Raw genomic sequence first — 21,801 nt, forward strand, 5'->3', positions numbered from 1 at the left:
TTGACCCTGCAATGGGGAGGTTTTTGGAAAATACTTCCCTCTCAAACGAGCTCTAGTTAAAGTCACTGGTCCTGCAACATTTTTAAAAACAGAGAGTGTACTTATGTGAATGCCAGTTATTGAACTACTAGGGAAGTTTAAAATAATTAACCTGTTACATGAAAGTTCTCTTGGGTATATATTCAAATTGAATTATGCATTTCAACCTCACAAAAGGCTGAGGTCTTTCAAACCCTGATGTGGCTACTTGTTAGCTGTATCACTTCAATGGTTAGCTGTATCACTTTGATGGAGCCTTCTGGGTCTTTTAAGCCTAGTTTGCTCATCTGTGACTTAAGGAAGATCACTCCTGTTTTAATAGCCTTGTAGAGATGACAGGATGTGCTTGGAGAAGGGACAATAGAATCTACTGAGGCCACCTCTGTGCCAGCTACTCTGCCAAACACTGTCTCATATTGATATCTTTTAAAATTAGCCTGGATACTTACAAAGTTATGCAATGTTGGTTATTATTATAAGGTGTATAATAACAAAAATAACTGTGGGGCAAGTCTGTTAATGTCTCTGAGCTTAATTTCTTTATCTGTGAACCTGAAATAATTCCAGCAAAATCAAAGTGTTGAGTAAGACTTATATGAGCTCTCAGAGGTAAAGGTGCTGGGTAAGAGTTATAAAGAAGGTTAAGAAAGACAAATACCATATGATCTCACTTATATGTGAAATCTAAGGAATGAAAAAGAAATGGAGGCATGGATACATGACTGAGCTGTGAGAGGGGGACTGGGTGAAAGAATTAGCCAACGAGCATATATGCATGACCCACAGACAAGAGTGTGGTAATGGCCAGAAGGAAAGGGGGTTGGGAGCTGGGTGGAGGATGCAAAGGTGGTAAAAATAGGGACATCTGGAATAGTATCAACAATAAAAATAAAGGGAAAAATGAGTAGATATTAGTATTGATGTTAATGATATATTTTTAAATTGTAGCTTGATAATAACCTCTGTAGTTTTCCCAAGGGGCAATACCAGTCTGGGCAGTGGCATCGTTAATGACATAGCTAATGACAGAAGATCTATGTATCCTTTTATCCATCCCAGGCTTTAAATGCATCCTCTGGTTGGATCACACTATCAATTTTAAGAGGGCTCAGAGGCTGCCACCCCAGATTTCTGGAGGCAGAGCTCTGCTTCTCTGAAAATAGGTCTGAGTGGTTTTTCATGTTTTTGTTTTTAAGAAAAACATGCTTTGGGATCTTTTATCTTGAGAATCCTGATTCTCATGAAAGAAACTAAAGTAGACACTGTTTTAGTATTCATTCCACAGTGAATAGTTTGTGCCATGCGAGGTCAGCTCAGGAAATTCTGAATCTTCTCGGCAAACCTGAGAGCTGGCAGCAGGGGAGGTGTCCTACCCAGGGGAAGAAGGGGATTTGAAGGAGGAGGGGAGGAGAGGGAACTGCAGAGAAGGAAGGAGCCACAGCACTCGGGAAAGGGAGCCCTGGGAGAGCGGCTCCTGTGGGAAACTGTGTCCCTGTCCCTATGTCCCTGCTACTCAAAAGAAAAGCTAGCTTCCTCTGGACGCTCTCGGGCCTCACTCAGCCGAGAAGTGCTTCCATATACATACAGCGACCGACTGCCAGCTGTCACCATCTTTCTGCCTTCAAATGGGTCTTGTGTGCCAGGAAGACTGATTTCCTGGTACTACTTCCCTAAATGGCTTGACCAGACTTGAACATGACTCTTTCTCATGGGGCAGGGAAAGACAGCTGTGTGCTCAGACCTGCTCGATTAGTTTACTGTTTATGGCCAATATATATAGGCCCAGGGATTTACTTTGGTGCATTATAGCTGTAATAAAAGAGGATGGAGACATTAACAGTGTTTGATGTATGCTTGAGTCCAGAATACTTTTAACATGTTTGTGACCAGTCAGCATCTTTCAATGATGAGAAAAGAAATTTTTTCACTCAAAAATTATGGTAAAATATATGTAACATTAAGTTTATCATGTTAACTAATTTTAAATGTACATTTCCAAGTATATTCACATATTGTTCAATCATTATCACTGCCAGAACTTTCTCATTTTCACATACTGAACCTCTGTACCCATTAAATGCTAATTCTCCATAACCCATATCCCTGCCCTGGCACACAACCATCTGCTTTCTGTCTCTATGAATCTGATGGTTTTGGCTTATTTCACTGAGTATGACGTCTTCAAGATTCATCTATGTTGTAGCACATGGCATGATTTCCTAACTTTTTGTGGCTGAATAGTATTCCATTGCACATACAGACCACGTTTTGCTGAGCCATTCATCTGTGGACGGACACTTGGGTTGTTTCCACCTTTAGGCTATTGTGAACAGTGCTGCAAACACAGGTGTGCAAATACCTGTTCAAATAGGAATCTCTCTCTTCTGCAAAAAGCAGGGCAAATGTAAAGAGTCATGCTTTCTTGAGTTATTGTTGTTCAAAATTGGCCTATACCTGTATTTTTAGTTTGGAAAAGTAGATACCACCATAAATAAGGAGACTGAAAATTTTGAATGGAATATATTAGGTGATTTCACTAAAGCAAAGCCAAATAACGCTGAATCTTTAAAGTGTTGTTGTGTTAATAATGAGATGATGACTTAAAATGCTTTTTAAAGTAAGTGATACCCTCACAGATGAGTGATGACTAAGAAATCATCAGACACTGGCAGTTATAGGCCTAGATGGTGAGGTTCCAAAATCCAGGTGACAGAGTACTTAAAGAAACCTGAGGAAAAACCTACCTAAGAACCTTGTGACAAGCCACTCACTATAGCCATGGGATTGTAGGAGTTTGCTAATATTGCTCATGTACAACTGAGGGGAAGTAGTGTAGGTTTATGTGTGTTTTTGTTTTTCATTTTCATGGTTACCCAATAAGTCAATAATGGCTAGATGGCTACAAATTGGAAATACAAACTCCAGAGCAATGGAAACAGTGAGGATTTACAGAGGGGGGTGTGTGTCTGTGCTGGTGCAGGAGGTCCTAAGGAGGTTGGTGCTGTCTGGGCCCTGCCATCCTGAGGGAGCTCCAGGGACCTGAAAGGAGGCAGTGCCCTGCAGTGACCCTTCATGACAGCAGGTGGCAGCAGTGAGTAGCTCCTTGTCACTGTGGATTCCTATCCAGACAGTGGATCTGAGAAACTGGTCACCCAGTCCCTATGACCAAGTGGCACGCATCCCTTTCAGCTTTTCAAAGTAGAAGAGGCCAAACTAACCACTAGTCTACAGTCTTTTCCTGGCAAAAAGCCTTCCATTTTTCATGGTTTAGCTTTTTGCTTCTAACTGCTCTCCCTCCCCCCCTTGCCCCCAAGAAACTCTTTCAATGGAATAGAAAAGACTGAAAGGATAGACACCTGGGCGTTCATACTGACACTTCAGAGCAGGGCTGAGAAATGGGACTCCCACTTTTGACTATATGCTTCTGTATTTACTACTTAAAGCAAATCATTTTAACTATATTTTAATGAAAGTTAAAAATAATGGTAATATTCTGTTTCCATTTATTACTTCAGGAATAGCAATACTGGTAAAGAAACTGCAAGTACTATGAACTTTGATTCCTTTGTGATCAAAAAAATAAATAGAAACTACTCACACTTCTCAGTGAGAATTAAAAAAATTGAAAATCTTCTCAAGTAATATCTCAATTAAAAAAAAAAAAAAAACATAGTCAGCAAAACACCACCTACTACACACATACACTTCCGAGTTCCACAAGGGGAAGGGGAAGAGATTCCAGATGTGCCTGTGGACTCGTGGTTTTCTTTCTCCTTGTGACACGTGGGCAGGTAAATTCTCCAGGGCAGGCAGACTGCTAATCGGGACAGATCTCAGCCCTGATGGAGGCAGCAGCCCATGGAAGCTCATTTCCAGCTTTCAGAATGGCCAGTGAAGTTAAGTCCCCTAATAACTTTGAAAGACGCCTGCAGGCCAGGCCCGTGCTGGACTCTGGGGGGCAACACAATGCAGACCAGCCTGAGCCGAGCACCAGCCGAACTGGCACAGTCACAGCGGCTCCTTCCTTGCTCTTGGCCTGTGTCGCAGCTTCTCTTTCAAGTGGTGGGATGTCAACACTGAGGAGGAAAGAAGACAGACGTTAAACCTCCATTGGAAAGCCAGCAGGTTAGGCCCCTGCATGGTCACCAGGATCCATGGGAATTGAATGACCGCGGGGACCCTCTCTGTCCCCTCAGCGGGACCAGGTCTCAAACACATGGGAACAACTTCTGAAAAGCACAAGGGCCTCTCTGGCCGTGGTCCGGGTGAGGGTGGTTGAGGGGGCCAGGTTGGCTGCGCTATTTAAAGTCCCCAGGCCGTGTCCCCAGCTCACCACCCTCCCCCACCCCTACCCCCACCCCCGTCCCGCACCACGGGCTGACCACTCCTGCTGTGCCCTCTCGTTAGTGCCCTCGCGCCTCCCCTCCACTGTCAGGCGACAGCAGCCACCAAGGTCCGGGAGCCCCGCCAAGTGAGAAGGTGGTGGGGGTGGGGTATGAGGCTGGGGCTGGTCCAGAACAGGGCACAGGGTTGAAGGGGCTAGGGATGGGTGATGCAGGCTGAGAGGCAGGCCAGAGTAGGGATGTAGGTGAGGGTGTGGATATGGGAGCGGGTTGGATGAGAAGATGTGGATTTCCCGGCGAGGGGTGCTTAAAAGGGGAGCCAGAACGAGAGACGGGAAGAGATGGTCGCGGGGTGTGGCCCGCACTGGGGCAAGCTGTTTCCTGGCGCCACCCCTGTGAACTGGGGTGGACGCTTGGGGGCTGGGGCGTGGCGCTGCTACGGGCGGGACCGGGAGCGGCGCTCGGCGTCCTCTGGGATAGCCGTCGGGGCTGAGAGGCCGGACCCTGGCTCTGGGCGCTCGCCTGAAGCCGCAGCGAGCAGACAGAGAAAGTCTCCCGTCCAGAGCGGCCAGCAGAGAGGGTAGGCTTGGGAGACACAGGCGGGACCCAGGACCCGAGACCCGGGACCTGGTCAGCTCAGTGGAAACTGGCCTCTGAGATTTCTGTTGGGAGTCTTTGGAAGTTGTGGGTGCAACAGGACTGGAGAGCGAGGTTCAGAGACTTCCTGAGGTCCCTTTGCGGTGATTGAGGTTCCTGTGATGCTGGAGGTCCCTGCAGAGCCTGGTTCTCAGTTGAGAAAAAGGATTTTTGGAGGGTGGGCCCAGGCTGAGGTGAAATACATTTTTGGTAGTGCCCTCCCCTGTGGGTGGGGAGCAAGATGAGCTCTAGAACTTCTTGTCTGTGGGCTCCAAGGACTGTAAACCCTGGAGGCTCAGGAGGACACAGAGCCCAGGGATGAAGGGAGGGACACCCCAGGCTGGTCCAGCAGCACCAGGCCCTCTGCACAGCTTCTTGGTTTTGTTAGGAATGATGCTGCCTCCTACTTCCCTTTAAGGAATGTTTCAAAACTTCTTTTTCTAAAGATTCCCTTTAGCTGTTGAGTGCTAGGAGTGATTCTTGACCTATGTGCTCGTTACTGTGCCTTTAAGTACAAGAGTGGAAAAATGCTTACCTGACTCCACAGCCATCCCTTCTTTCAGGGGCTGACCTGAAAGTACGCAATAGGGACATGCAGGGACTTGCTTTGCTGTCTGTGCTGTGTGGAAAGAATTCGACCTAGGATGCAGAGCTCCCAGCCATGAGTACTCATGACCTGGGCTCTAGAGACAAGTGTAGTTCCTGGGTTTTGTTTTATCAAGATACCACCAAAATATGCCATTAAAAATGGTTCTATGCAAACAATTGAGATGTGGATTATGCATTGGTCTCCTAGACCCAAGAATTCTGAGTGACGGTGACATGACATGTGAGTCACTGCCCTGGCCATCCATCCATGTGCTGTGAGAAACATTACAAAACAGACATTAAAAGGTTAAGAGGAAAAGGGGGATTAATCCCAAAGCTTGGTGTGTTCAAAGTACACATCAGCTCCTTTGGCCCATATTTTATGGGTGCAGCAGTTTAGTTCATGTTGAGGTGAGCATCCATGGAGAGGGATGCACGTGTTCCTGTGAAGTAACTCACAGAGGCTGTGCCATTAGCACCAGTGGACTGTGCTGTGTAGGTCAACCAGCAAAGGTTAAGTGGCTCTAAGCTGCCATAACAGCATGTAACAAAATTTCATGATTTCCCCATGAGAAAGTGAATTTTGACCCAATTTCCTTAATGTTATATTCTAAGAGGTGTTTTCTTTCTTAATATTTTTTATTTTCAATTATAGTTGTACAATATTATATTAGTTTCAGGTTATCAGACATTTATATAACTTATTATGTGGTCATCCCAATAAATATAGTTACCTATTTCACACCATGTATACTTATTACAATATTGCTGTTCATTTTTTAATATATTTTGTTGATTATGCTATTACAGTTGTCCCATTTTTTTCTCTCCTTTATTCTCCTCCACCCTGCACCCCTCCCTCCCACCAGCATTGCCCCCCTTAGTTCATGTGCATGGGTCACACATATAAGTTCTTCAACTTCTCCATTTCACATACTATTCTTAACCTCCCCATCTATTTCCTACCTACCAATTATGCTTCTTATTCCCTCTACCTCTTCCCCACCTTTATCCCCCTCTACCTCCCTGCTGATAACCCTCCATGTGATCTCCGTTTCTGTGATTCTGTTCCTGTTCTAGTTGTTTGCTTAGTTTGTTTTTATTTTTGTTTGTCTTTTTAGATTCAGTTGTTGATAGTTGTGAGTTTGTTGTCATTGTATTGTTCATAGTTTTGATCATCTTCTTTTTCTTAGTTAAGTCCCTTTAACATTTCATATAATAAGGGCTTGGTGATGATGAACTCCTTTAACTTGACCTTATCTGGGAGCACTTTATCTGCCCTTCCATTGTAAATGATAGCCTTACTGGATAGAGTAATCTTGGATGTAGGTCCTTGCCTTTCATGACTTCAAATACTTCTTTCCAGCCCCTTCTTACCTGCAAGATTTCTTTTGAGAAATCAGCTGATAGTCTTATAGGAAGTCCTTGCTAGGTAAATTTCTCCTTTCCTCTTGCTGCTTTTAAGATTCTCTCCTTCTTTTTAATCTTGGGTAATGTAATTATGATGTGCCTTGCTGTGTGTATCCTTGGCTCCAACTTCTTTGGGACTCTCTGAGCTTCCTGGACTTCCTGGACGTCTATTTCCTTTGCCAGATTGAGGAAGTTCTCCTTCAATATTTTTGCAAATAAGTGTTCAATTTCTTGCTCTTCCTCTTCTCCTTCTGGCACCCCTATGATTCAGATGTTGGAACGCTTAAAGTTGTCCCAGAGGTTCCTAAGCCTCTCCTCTTTTTTTTTTTTTTGTATTATTGTTTCTTCATTCTGTTCTGGTTGAATGTTAATTTCTTCCTTCTGCTCCATATTGTTGACTTGAGTACCAACTTCCTTCCCTTTACCATTGGTGTCCTGTACATTTTCTTTATTTCACTTTGCATAGCCTTCACTTTTTCCTCTATTTTCATGACCATAGTTCACCAATTCTGTGAGCATCTGATCACCAGTGTTTTTGAACTCTGCATCTGATAGGTTGGCTCTTCGTTGCTTAATTCTATTTTTGGAACTTTGATCTGTTCTTTCATTTGGGCTATATTTTTTGTCTTCACCTGTAACATTATAAGGGGTGGAGCCTTAGGAATTTGCCAGGGCAAGCAAGGCAACCCAAGGGGCTGCTTTGTGGTGCTGTATGTGGGGGAGGGGTCCAACAGAGACAATGCCGCTTCCTCAGCCAGCTTTCAGTCACTTGCCCTGCCACCCACAAGAAAATTAAGCCCTTCTGGTACTGATTCCCAGGTGGGTGGTTTTGTGTATATTCTAGGACTCTCTGGGTGTCTCCAACAAACTCCCCTGTGAGCCTGGGAGTTTCTCCTGCTGCTGCAGCCCCTACAGGCTTTTACAGCCAGAGGTTTTGAGGCTTTATTTCCCTGCTCTGAAACCCCGGGTTGTGCAGTCTGTCTCATTCCCCAGTTGTTCCTACCAGTTTATCTGCATGCAAATGTGGGACCACCCAGTCCACCAGTCACCACCTTGCCTGCCCTGGTCCTCCACCCCCCCACCTTACCAAGCATCCTCTCCATGCCCAGCTGCCCATCTCTGCCCCTCCTACCAATCTGAATGAATGTTTCTTCTTTAACTCCTTGGTTGTCAGACTTCCATACAGTTCTATTTTCTGGCAGTTCTGGTTATTTTTTGTTTTTAAATTTGTTATTGTCCTTCTTTTTGTTGTATGAGGGAGCAAAGTGTATCTACCTATGCCTCCATTTTGGCCAGAAGTCCAAATTATCCTGGTGTTCATTTTCTTAACTAAAATAAGTTTTACACTATACATTTGAAACAAAATTAATTCTCTGTACTTATCACAGCCACTTTTTAAAATCTCATGCATGTAAAGAATTTAACTGATAATTAGTCTTTCTGATGTTATTGTTACTTGAAATGTATGAAATGTACCCAACAGATATTAAATAGGATATACATTTTTGGGGATTTTACTTCAGTATTGCACATAATACATTAGTAAATACATAGTTTGTGGAATGGGCTAAAATATTATCAGAACATTCTAAATGGTGGAATGGCCTTTGAGAAGCACTTGACCCTGTACAGAAACCCTGGGTCCATCTTGATTATTGTACAGTATCTCCCTGCTTCCCCCTCCACTGGATCATGACCATTATCAACACTATGTAGCATTTGTTATATTATATTTTGATTAGTTTTTTTTTTACAAATCTGCCTCTTCCATAGATTTTGAATTAACCTCCTGAGAGTAAGGACTTAATTCTTTTGGTATCCTCAGTGCCTCAGACATATAGGTGTTTGATTAATGTTTCCTTAATTGAAGAAGAAAAATGTCCAATACATGTAACCTTATACAACATACATGTGTCTCTAAAAACAGTATTTTTTATTTCAATAAAACAGTGATAAAATTTAATCTTAATATAGATTAAATTTATAATCTATATTATTTATATAGTGATGGAAAATTTTCATTTATATAGTGGTGGAAAATTCTTCATCATGAGTACTAGTTAGTACTCTACTGCTTGCTCTGTAAAATTTCTGTATCTTCAAAAGTATGACTTAGTGACCATTGATGTCAGCTGTTTCTTCAGTCTTCTATTTTCTTTAATCTGAAGAAATAGTGGTTTTCTTTAAATTTGCTGTTAACAAAAGAATGATGCTAAATGTAAAAATCACTTAATGTTTTTCATTGAGACCACTTGATTATCTTCATGAATTATTGCTCTTTTATTCTTGACACTTCATTTCCTATTAGCTTTAAAATGAATCTTTTATCATAGAACTTGGAAGAGATTTCTGGTTATATACTAGTAGAAGTAGAGTTGAATAAGACAATTCAAATTATATACTATTCTATATACTATAGAAATTGTTAGGTCTGCAAACACAGAAAACATTTTGACAGATATGATTTGTGTCAGTAATATAAATAGAGTAATAAAATACCATAATTTTAAGGCTGTGAGGTTTTGCTCACCAAGCAAGAGTAAAAACAATGTCTAAGTTTGCTTTAAAATAGCAATTCCAATTTATATCATGAAACAACTGGACTGCTGTTACCATATGACTAATATTTAACAACTTTAAACACTCTGGACTGGAACAAAAGTCAAAAGCTTAAAACATACTTCAATCTATGTTTCCAAATATGTTTTAATGCATGCTAGAGAGATATAAGTCAAAAGGTAACTGTTATAATCTTAATAGTCAACCTAGTATATAATCCCATACAGGCACATGAACAGGGAAGTTGCACTGGGCCCGCTTCAGAACTGAGGGCTACATAACCTTAGAAAATCGTCATACCCTCTCTGGACTCCATTTCTCAGTCTGTAAAATGAGGAGGATAAACTAGACTACTACTGAGGGTCTCCTAGCTCTAAACTGCTATGATTCCATATTTTTCCTATGGGGGATTGGTAAGATTCCTGAAGAGTGTAATTTGGATTTATATAGAGAAAGTACCTTTTAACTGGCCATGCTGTGGTTATAAAGTCAGGGCATGGCATATTCTTCAGACTGGCTTACTTGCGTTGCTGATGTAACTAGATCCTGCTCAGAGCAGTGGCACACCAAAGTGCCCCTATAATCTTCTTTATTGAAATTTACCCTTACCCCAAGACACCCTTCAGAAAGTTATGTACTGGTAAATTCATTTTTAATTCAAGGGTATTGACTTTTTAAAATTATTCACTTATTAAAACTTTGAAGACTAATATTAAAGTACATGAAAGTGAACACATTACTGAAATGTTTAAATAAAATGTTTGAATAAGTGAAAAATTCTAATGGCATTTGTAGGTCTTTCAAAGATGTCATTTAAAAATCTTATTAATTTACTGATTGACAGAAGAAACTTGAGAGTTGTCAGAGTAATGGAGCAGGGAAGATATGTGAGTTGTCAGAAAGGAAGCCCAGAGTGGCGTGAATAGCCTTGGAAGACAGTCATGTGTTCAATTACACTCCAGATTATCTACATTTTCCTGTCAGCAGAACTGAAGCTAGCCTGGCTGCTAATTTTCTTGATTAATATTAAAACAGTAATTGTGAAAAAGATGATTTAATATGAATTTCTAGAGGGAATGATTATTTTATTCAAATATTTCAAGAAGAAATAGTGTGAATAGAAAGTTATGTGTATTTTTCATTTTACCTATCTTGAATATAAAACATTGAAGACATTTGTTTTTAAGCTAAAACAGTTGTTTAAATTACTTCCAACATAAAATTAGCTCTCACTAAGCTTTTGAGTCACTGAAGATTATACAGAAAGGAAAATCTAGCAAGTTCTTTCTTTTAACTAAAGATGAAAAGTGTAATTATGTTTACCTTAGCTCTTAGTAAGAGCTTATGAGTTCTCAGGTACTCACAAATAATGGAAATCCCCACACCAAAAAGAAAATATAAGGATAATAATAATAATACATGAATGGCAGGCACTATTATAAGTGCTTTCCATACATTCTTATTTAATAAATAAAATAAGTAGATTTAAATTTTTTAAAATTATTTCATGTTTCTGGATATTTAGTCTCTGATAATATAAAACTATATAATCCCAGCAGTGCTTTAGAATTATTAATAAAGAACTTGGAAAATTAATGCTTTATAATTTCACTAATAGTTCATTCTGGATGAAAATGGTGTTTCCTACTAGATATTAGATTATTGAAAAGTTAAGCAAATAAAACTCATCTATTTTTCCATTTAAAATTAAGGAAGAGAAGTTATGTAATTATACAGCTTTGTACTAAGTTAAAGGATACCCTCAAATTGTATGTGTGCATTTTATAATAATAATAATAATAATATAAAATATATAAAATACTAAAATCTATGTCTATTTAAAATATCCATAGGAATTTTTTCAGATTTATGTATATACTATAAATATACTATATGTAAGACAGTGAAGAAAAAACAAAATAAACTCTAATTCTTTTTAAGCATATCTGAAATAAAAGATAAACTTCTAAAAAGGCTAATAGTTTAGAAACCTAAAATAAATAATATCTAGAACCAAAGAAATCTAATTATAATACAATTTCAATTATAATAAAACACCATGAATAATTTTATGACAGGAAATTTGAAGCTTAGATGAAATGGAAACTTTTCTAAAAATTTGACTTAACAGAGGGGAGAGAAGAGGGAATTTCAGGGGGGAATGGGTAGGGTTTACAGGAACAAATTTGGAGGACACATGGACAAAAACTAGGGGTGGGGGGTAATGGGGAGGGTTGGGTGGGTGAGCTGCAATGGGAGTAAGGGGGAGAAAACTGTACTTGAACAATGATTAAAATAAAATTTAAAAAAAAGTTTGACTTAAGATATAACATACTAAATTTGACTAAACAGACTTAAAAAATAACAAATCTTCATGTCAGTAACAGTTAATAAAATTGAATTTGTAATCAAGTCTTCCTCCAAACCCCTTCAGAAAATAATATTAGTCCCCAAACTCTCTTATAGGAGATTCTTATAAAAACTTATTTAGGAAATTTATACTTTTTGGGGCTAAAAATAACTTTCACAGTGCAATCCAATAATAGTACAAAAAAAATTAGCCTACACATGCTAAAAATCCTGGCCAGTACAAGAAGACAAGAAAAAGAAATATCAGGAATTTGAATTAGGAAAGGAAGACACAAACAGATGACATGATGCGTGTATTCCACAGAAACCCAAAGAACCATCCTAACCATAAAAACTAGTAAGGGCTTCTTAACAGGTTGCTAGATATAAGACTAATATATAAAGATAAGTTCCTAAGTAACAGTGATAACCAATCAAGAATTGTAATATAAGAACCATTTATAATGAAAAATTAGAAAAATGATAAAATATCTAGGAATAAATGTAACAAAAGGTATGTGAGACCTTCAGGGCGGTGTCCTCTAGCCCCACCACTGAAGGGCAGAACAGAAGCTCTGCATCAGGGCACCAGTAGTGCTTAATGGTGGGAAAATTTGATTGTAAAGTCACTTTGCTTCATCTATAAACTGATTGCAATTCCAGTCCAAATCATGTTTAACATTTTTGTGGAACTTGACAAGCTGTACCTAAGTTTCACATGGAAAAAAATAATAGGGCAAACCATCTTGAGACAACTTTGAACATCACAGTGGGAGTCGTGTATGACCTGGTATCACATGGATCTAGAACTGCAGCCATTGGGTGTCCCACTGGTGGTATGTTGTCATGGGGAGACTTCTGTCCTTTTCTTCTGGCGATGGAAAACAAGTGCCACATGATATTCAATCTGCAATTTCAAACATTCTGTTTTTTTTTCCTTTCATGCTCTTCTGTGTGAGTGAACTTCTTCACCTTGCTGTGACTCTGGACCATCTTCTAAAGGCTTGATTTCCATCTTGCTCTTTGGTCTTAGTAGCTCAAACAAAGTTCCATGTTGGGGTCAACTCCAAGAGTAGAGAAGAAAAAAAGGGTCTTTTGTTATTTTGACAAGGTTATTTTGAATTCTAATTCCTTTTTCAAAGTCAGTACAAAATAATGAATAGGTGTGAAAATGACATAACACCATGGGCTGGGTCTCCTGGTATTGGGGAATTACTGCCTTAAGTGTGTCAGCTTGAAATAGACAGGTAAGGGATGAAAGACGCTAATGGAATCTTTCCACTGGCTGAAAAGTTAACTACAAGTTAGCAAGCCCCCTTTTATTGTACCATATTTGTGACGAATTCCAACTACCATGTCCTTGTAAATTTATATCAAGTGAGAGATGGCAAAAGATCGCATTTGGGCCACCCTTATCCCACCCTTACCCCTAGCAGACACTTGATGAACATGGAACTCTAAGTAAGCCTACTTGTGCCCCTCAAAATTCTAATCAGTGTGTTCCAGGTAATCACAAACATTGGTACAAAATTAACTTGCCTAGCCCTGCTCCACATTGTATGTCTAATTTGTTAGGCAAAAAAAGCAATGCTTTTAGTTTCAATACATTATTACAAAAGGGAATCCAGTATAACATAGACCACACCTTTGCTCTTACTCCACTCCAAAGTCTTACTAAAACTGACATTTCCTTAGGGCAGCTCTTCTGCACACCCATTCTTCCATGCTCAGCCTCCAGATGCAGGAGGACCCTGAGCTGGGTCTGTTCAGCTCCCTTTCCTTCTCCCCATCCCTCAGATGATAACTTCCCAATGCTTATCACCAGTGTCCATAGTTGCATGTCTGATAGACATTTCCAAGGTAACATTTCCAAACTGAACTCATGATTTCCATCCCCCAAACCTATATGTCCTCTGGTCTCCCCATTTTGGTAAATGGCAGTTCCTTTTTTCCAGTTCAGGGCAAAACCCTCAGCGTCCTCCTCAGCTCCTCTTTGTCCTACCCCCAAATCCCACCTATCAGCACTTCTTGCTGGTCCCACCTTCAGAATATTTACAGACTTGGCCAGTTTTCAGCACTTTCTCTGCTTCTACCATCACCTTTCAGGATTACAGCACAACCTCCTCCCTGTACCTTCTGTTTTCACCATCATCCTCCCTCTCCCCCATTTTCACCACAGCCAACCAGAGTGGTCCCGTGAAGACAGGAGTTGCTTATGTCACTCTTCTGTTCGAAACTCTCTCGTACTTTCCCAGCTCACTTAGAGTAAAAGCCTAGGTTGTCACTGTCTGCTATGATCTGTCTGCCTGCACACCTGCCTCTCTGACATGCTTATCCACCTGCCCCCTCCTGGCTGGCTCTGCTCCAGCTAACCCATCTTCACCACCCCTGAGCCCATCCAGTCTTCTTCCTCCTGAGAGCCTGGCTCTGTGTGCCCCTCTCCCCTCCTATCAGGGGCTTTGCTTTTCATTTAGATACCACCCTCTCAGGGGACCTGCAGTCCTATCTGACCCCTACACTTCCCTCTATGCTCCTTCCCAGCTATCTGTCTCTCTATGACACTTTCAGCATCTGTCATCTCTTACATGGAATGTCTTTCTCACAAGAGTTACATTGCTCCAGCTGTGGCTCTGTTCTGTTCAGCACCAGTACCTCACACATAGTAGGCCTCCCTCAGTCCCTGCTGCATCGCTGCATCCTGTCACAGATGTGGCATCAGCAGAAGGGAATGCAGGTGGAATCCAGTTCCTTTCTGATCCTCCCTATTCCTTTGCAATCAAACTTTCCTTTTTTCTCAGGTCTCAAGTCCTGCCCTTGCCTGAGAATGTGACCTTCCTTTTGACTTCACTGAGAGTAGTTATGTCAACACTTTGGAGAACACTTTTTGTTATTGTTTTCAATCTTCACCCAAGGGTATCCCTATTGACTTTTGAGAAAGGCAGAGAAGGGGTGGAAACATGAATGTGAGAGAGAAACATTGACTAGTTGCCTCCCACACACAATCCAACCGGGGATTAAACTCACAACCCAGGTATATGCCCCACCCAAGCATTAAACCCACAACCCTTTTAGTTTACAGGATGATGGTACCAAGCAACTGAGCCACCAATCCAGGACAACACTTTGGAGAACTTTTGTCCCACACCTCCCATCTCAACCTCCCACCTGTAATATCCCTCAACCCGGAGGCTTGATGAGGAGCCTCACCCTCCCTCCGTCCTCCTCATCCCTCAGGAATCAATGCACTGATGTCAAATACCTCCAGCTGTCTCTATCGCTAAAACACCTCCATTGGACCTGTGCCCGACTTTGATCAACTTCAGGAAATGGTTCGGTATCTCCTTTCTTTAAGTTCTAGATTCACTGAGCAAGTGCTGTCTAAATCTTGCCTCCATTACACCAGTATACTGCCTCCTAACCCCTTCCCAAACTTTTGGTTTTGTCCTTCTCTTATTACTGACTGGTCACTTGAAGACAATCCGTGCCCTCCTTATTGTGAGATCACAGGGCCTCTTTTTCATTCACTTCCTTCTGGAAGGCTCAGAAGAATGTTGACACCATTAGTCCCTTCTGCAAAGTCCCCACAGGCCTCCTCAACTCCAGGCCACCCCAGTTCTCAGTCTTGCTTTCAAGGGAATAAATATGCCTTCTGAGGTCTGAAGGGGAGGCAGGCTCTCTGGGTCCTGGGTGACTTCTCTCCCTCCCAGACCCTCCAGGTTTCCTTGCATCTTCTGGCCCTGAGGTGTCTCATCTTTGCAAGCATTCAGGAGCTACCTGACCATTTTCCTCCTATGTCTAAAATTTCCTGAAAGAACTTTGCAAGAAGACTAAAGGGGAGGCAATAATGAAAATAAAATGTGAAGGACAAAACAAGTTTCGAGGCACAAATTCCAAGAATCTAATAGAATACAAACATGGTGGACTCCCTGGGAGAACATATCAGAGCACCCTGAGGGTGGTCCCTTCCTTCCACCGTCTGCAGGGAGAGTATCTGGTCTCCAGCTCTGCTCAGTCTCCAGCCTTCACCCACCTTGTCAGATCAAGTGCCCTTCACAAAGCACCCACCACACATTGCCACCTTTACAGGCCCCAGGGGCAATGAGTCGATTCTGTATCCTTTTCTTCCTTTGTGCTGCATTTTTTGTGACGTGTGTCTCTAAACTGTTCTTTGCACTTTGGTCCTCACATGGAAGAGGAGGAGCCACCCTGTGGACCCTCTTCCCAGCTGCTTCCAACCCCTCATCTCAGCTTCCTGCTGAACACTTGCACTCAAATCTCCCACCACTGCTTTTAATCCACACAGTCACCAAACTAAAGTCTTCATTTCCTCTTCCATTCTCAAGTTAGTGCCCCTCCCCAATGCCCTTCTCTTTAAATCCTCCCCCGCACCTGCAGCATCCCCCATAACTTTCCCACTCACAAGGCTCAGGCATGTAAGACTTGTCTTTCATTTGTACTCTCTCACCCCTGGCTCTGGTCAGCCACTACAATGCTGCTTTAATTTTTGTGTTCAGAGTTTCTCCTCTCTGTTTTTTCTTTCTCATTCGCCCTCCTGTCATCCAGCTCAGTCCTCAACACTCACTCTGAGGTCACCACATCCTCCCTGAGTCTCTGTGGACTTCTTTCTTGAACAACACTTCAGCATCTCTCTACCCTAGGTGGGTTAGTGGCTTTCTAGTGCTTTGGTTCATGTGCACCACCAGGCTTACTGAATGCCTACTGTATGCAAACATGGCCACAGCCTAGCTCCACGTGCTCAAGCAACCATTAAATTCACTGCTTTCTGACCCAAAGCCCTGTTTCAATGATCACACAAATTCCCACTGCCATGAGAACATCATTCTGTTCTTGAAGTGCACTCCCTTCACCCTCCCCTCTACTCAAAGCCACATCTCCTAATCCCAGTTCAAATCCCAATCTTCCCTGGCTACACCTTTTACTATTAACACCCTTCTTCAGTGAAATCCCTCTCCAACTGTAGAGCCCTCTATTCTTCTGAATTTTCCCATCTCCACCAACAGATCTCAAGATAGTGTCCATGTTTAAAATGGAAAGCACACCACCTGTGAAGGTGTAGAGGTAGAGTTTCAGGTCCCACAGGAAGTTTGGTCTGCCCCAGGTCCTCATGGGTCATGCACACTCGCCATGCCATTGGTCCTGTGCCCAAGAGGCAGACATCCAGCAGGGTGGAGGGCAAGGCTAGGGCCAAGGGCCGAATTAGGGGCCCTGTGACAGACTGGGTTGACAGTGTCCCCACAAGCCCAGAGGGATGGCTGTGGGGTTTGTGAAGCAGTCAGAATCCATAGCTTGGAGAAGAAAAAGAGTGTAACCTAGAACAGTTCCCTGACATCTGACACCTTCACAGGAGAGTGGGTTTCTCAGTGAAAACTTGTTACCATCTAAGATCACGGACAGCAGAGCAGATGGCAGTGACAATATGGGGCAAGGGGGCTGGTTAGATACGTGAAGACTAAGATTTCTCTGCAGAGCTCCAATGAGCAAAACAAAGAGTTGGAAGTTTATTCTAAAAGAGGGTTAACATAGCCTATTTTTTTTTAGATCAGCGGGAGTAAGGCTTTGTTTGTTTATTTGCATTTAAACCAACTACTAAAAAGTCATATTGTTAAGCATTTTAAGGTTCAACATGATCAAGTTTTGTTTATCCCCCTAGAGAATGGTATGTACACTCACAGCTTAGCCCACTTTCCTTACTACACAGACTGGCTGTGAAAGGAGCAGTGCTCTCCTTCCTTCCAGTTGGAGCATCTGGCCTGTTTGAGCAGAGACGACATGGAGGACTCCATGTAGTCTTGGTCCCATGTATTCGAGGAGCACTGTCACCTTCACAAAGAGGACCCAGGGGTCTTACTTCCACCCATCTGAGTGCAGTTCACTGTGTATGACCATGTCTTTACTTTACAGATGGAGCCACGGACAGTGGGAATTCGTGTGAGCTGAGTGAACCATTTATGCAACATTTGCAAAGAGAAAAAGTCAAAAGGGAAGTCAGAAGTGGAGGAGGTAACAGATTAACAAGGCAGTAGTTATGAAGGTGGAATGGGCATGGTGCAACTTGGGAAAAAGCTGTTCAAACTTCACATGAGGATGGGCAAGATTAGGAATGGCCCACAGCACAGGAAGCCACAGAGCTCCTATAGAGACGGAGCCTGGAAGAGCTCAGGGAGGAGTGAGGAGGCCTGGAGAAGTCACTGTCCCATAGGCAGATCACTTATCTTTTTAGCTCTTGTTTCCTCATCTCTGAACAGTTAAGTAATCTGTGTTTGTCTCACTTAATCCATGCTATGTAGGACAACATAGGTCTGTATTGTATTGGTGCCATACACCATGGTTGAAATCAGCATGGAACATTAGAGGGTGATATATACAGACACAGAGAGATAGGTATACACACCATACACATATACATGCATGTGCACTCACATGTATGCAAATGGGAATACGTGTGTGTGCATTCATGTAGGTATGTGTAAGTGTGTGAACGTGCACATACACATTGTGTCCATGCATGCACACTAATATATGACCTGTGTACATGCACATATGAGTGCATTGTGCATGCATTAGTGCACATGTGTGCAAACTTTGAATGCATGAGTGCAACAATGGTACACATGGGTACATGTACAAATGCATACTGACACAACACACATACATGCTCACATAGTCAGGTATACACCTATATGCACGCACACAGCTGTGCCCATATGCATATGTGCATTTACGTGTGTGTGGGTAGATGCACAGGTAAACACTCTCCTGTACACATGTGTGTGCACAGACACATGCATATACACTGGTATAAACATATGTACAGGTGTCAGGACTTACCTGTGTGTGCATGCACATGGATACATGTGTGTACACATGCATGCAGACTTGTTCACAAGCATAAACACATAGGGCTTTGGAGAGAGCTATGCAGCACAGCCCATTTTGGGAAGTGAGAGGACAGCACCCAATGACACTCCATGCCAAACCCCATGCATGGCCACACCTGCCCCTTCAGGTGGTTGGACCTGAACTCACTTGTCCTACCTGCATATCTATCAACAAGCATGTTTCCTTACAGGCTGACAGTGTGGAGCAATGGGTGACTGGAGCTTCCTGGGGAGACTATTGGAGAATGCACAGGAGCACTCCACAGTCATTGGCAAGGTGTGGCTGACAGTCCTATTCATCTTCAGGATTATGGTGCTTGGAGCTGCTGCGGAGGAAGTATGGGGAGATGAGCAGTCAGACTTCACCTGCAACACCCAGCAGCCAGGCTGTGAGAACGTCTGCTATGACCAGGCCTTCCCCATCTCCCACACCCGCTTCTGGGTGCTGCAGATCATCTTTGTGTCCACGCCCACCCTCATCTACCTGGGGCACGTGCTGCACATTGTGCGCATGGAACAGAAGAAGAAAGGGAAGGAACAAGAGCAGGTAAAGGGAGGCAGCCTGAGTCTCAGATCTGCTGGGCAGTGTTCACCCAGAGACCACAGCCAGGAGGATAAGAACCCCCTGTGGAATGACCTCGGCAAGGTCCACATCACCGGGGCCCTGCTTCGGACCTATGTTTTCAACATCATCTTTAAGACACTATTTGAAGTGGGCTTCATTGCTGGACAGTACTTTCTGTATGGCTTTCAACTGAAGCCACTCTACCGCTGTGACAGGTGGCCCTGCCCCAACACGGTGGACTGCTTCATCTCCAGGCCCACAGAGAAGACCATCTTCATCCTCTTCATGCTGGTTGTGGCCTGCCTGTCCCTCTTACTCAACATACTGGAGATATACCATCTGGGCTGGAAGAAGCTTAAACAGGGCATGACCAACCACTATGGCCCAAACACCCCTGATTCAAGGATGGGGGCCATAAAACCTGAGGATATAAGCCCACTACCCTCCCACCCTACTCCCACCACTGGTACTGTGGGGTGCCCTCCTTACTATACTCACTCTGCCTTTTCTCTGGGACAGGAAGTGGCCACAGCCTGTCCTGGCTCCCCTCCACCAGCAACTGACTTCAATGTGACAGCCCCACCCCTGACACGAGGGAAGAGCCTCCCTGACAAATTGTACAACAGTAACCATCACCTGCTAATGACAGAGCAGAACTGGGCCAACCAGGAGACCAAGCAGCAGACATCTGTTAGGAAGGTCTCCCTGCCCGTGTCCACATCTTCCTCCTTTACCCCTCCAGGCAGCCCCCAGCCACTCCCACAGGAGGACAGAGTAGGCAGCAAGGAGTCTGTCCAGCTGGAGAATGGGGACGGCAGCAGCTTGGGAGAGAGCAGACTAGAAGTGATTCCCGATGAGGGGCAACAGGTAGTGACCACCGCTGTGGAGATGCACCTGCCCCATTTGCCCCCCACAGACACCAGACAGTCAACCAGGGCCAGTAAGTCCAGTGGCAGTCGGGCCAGACCCAACGACTTGGCCATCTAGTCAGCTCTATAATGACCTCTTTTCTAGCCACCAAAGCCAAAGTGCACTTCAAATGAGCAGGTAGAAAGCCTAGAGGGACAGAGGGCACTGGAGCAGGGGAGGGGGAAGGTCATCAGAGAGGTCTGGTTTCTGTGTCAGTGCTTGCTGTCCTCCATGCTGGTGGGGTGGGGAGAACACTGATGCTTTCTATGGGGGGTGGGGGAAAGTGGGGTGCAGGGGCTGATGGCCTTTGAAGGTATTCACTGCAACCCACAGCCCAGAATCCAGCCACTCTCTCAGGTGTTTCTGTCTCTCGGGGAACTCTTCTGAGGTGATAAAGAGGCAGGTGTCTGCAGTCACTTCATTTTGGGGTCATTAGGTTTTCTGTCCTGAGCTCTCCAGAGCCTCTGGGCAGCCCAGAAGGCCACAGCTGCACTTAGCGCTATCTTCTATTCAACACTTGTAACGTAGAGTCAAAGTTAATTTGGGATATTTGCCAGACTGCACTAACAGGAGACTTAAAGCAAGCCTGTGCAGTGTCGCTGGAGATTCTGAAATTTCACATGAAGCCCAGGATATGCAAGTATGCAAGTGCAGGCTGCATGACAAGTGACAATGATGAGCCGCTCCCCAGAGGCATAGATTCGTGGGTGAGGGCACAGAGGCAGCTGGGAAGAAAGCAGGTGGAAATGCAGCCACACTTGACATCACTTTTAACAGCTGAGGAAACTGAAATAAAAGCGTGGCAGGCCCACTTTTGTGTTTGTTTTTAAATGATATGTTTCTGCTTTGAATTGTACAGATAGGCTTATGTTCCCCACTCTCTCCCTTTCAGGAAAAAAACGAGAGAAATTTAGTACTGTTACATGGATGCTGACTGAGGGAGTGCTCACGTTTCCCATTTGCTACTAGTAAAGATTTGAATTTCTTTTACCTGAAATGCTTTGAGTGCATGAGTCAGCTTATTACTAAGACAATGTACCAGATAAAATAAAAGCAGAGAAAAACTTAAGTGACTTTTATGTACCTGAAATTGTCAACTTTTTGAATGGGAAAAGTTAGCTGCTGTTGCCCCCAAAATTATTTATACCGGTGAATGCATGACCTACACCTTTCTAACAGCACAAATGAGTCTGTTTTGCTTCGTAACCATTCTGTTTGGGCAACTTGTTTGCTTTCTAAAGTGTAAATAAAAGTGTCTGGGTTCACTCCCCATGTAAGTGCATGTGTGGTTTTGTGCGCGTGCTGATTTGGCATCCACGCAGATGGCCGCTGTGACAGGGAAGGCTGTCACCCACTTGTGTGGGTGGGTGTGGCTGGAAGACAACAGCATTTTCTGTGCTGCACACATGCTGCTCTGTCTCAGTCGCTGTCTGTCTGATCGGACCAGCAGTGGTGATGCTGAGCCTGGTCCTCGTCATATTTTTCACCCCAGTCACTGATTGTA

General features: G+C 43.2%; 1 protein-coding gene across 2 annotated transcripts; it reads left to right on the forward strand.

Annotated features, from left to right (window-relative positions):
- The first annotated feature begins 4,648 nt into the window (after positions 1 to 4,648).
- On the forward strand, positions 4,649 to 21,427 carry LOC114513390 (gap junction alpha-3 protein-like). 2 transcript variants are annotated; one of them, XM_036018388.1, is made up of 3 exons: positions 4,649 to 4,962; positions 17,847 to 17,945; positions 19,130 to 21,427. In XM_036018388.1, exon 3 carries the CDS (start codon positions 19,134 to 19,136, stop codon positions 20,373 to 20,375), a length of 1,242 nt encoding a protein of 413 aa, XP_035874281.1. In that variant the 5' UTR covers positions 4,649 to 4,962; positions 17,847 to 17,945; positions 19,130 to 19,133; the 3' UTR covers positions 20,376 to 21,427. The 2 variants fall into 2 exon arrangements, with proteins under 2 accessions (XP_035874281.1, XP_028388493.1); XM_028532692.2 differs by having other exon boundaries at positions 4,654 to 4,962; positions 19,015 to 21,427.
- Positions 21,428 to 21,801: the final 374 nt, after the last annotated feature.

This window comes from Phyllostomus discolor, chromosome 2 (assembly GCF_004126475.2).
Source record: "Phyllostomus discolor isolate MPI-MPIP mPhyDis1 chromosome 2, mPhyDis1.pri.v3, whole genome shotgun sequence".
Taxonomy (NCBI): Eukaryota; Metazoa; Chordata; class Mammalia; order Chiroptera; family Phyllostomidae; genus Phyllostomus; species Phyllostomus discolor.

Bases quoted from the DNA above. Each gene is read 5' to 3' on its own strand.
- LOC114513390 (XM_028532692.2), top strand. From the start codon at position 19,032: ATGGGTGACTGGAGCTTCCTGGGGAGACTATTGGAGAATGCACAGGAG.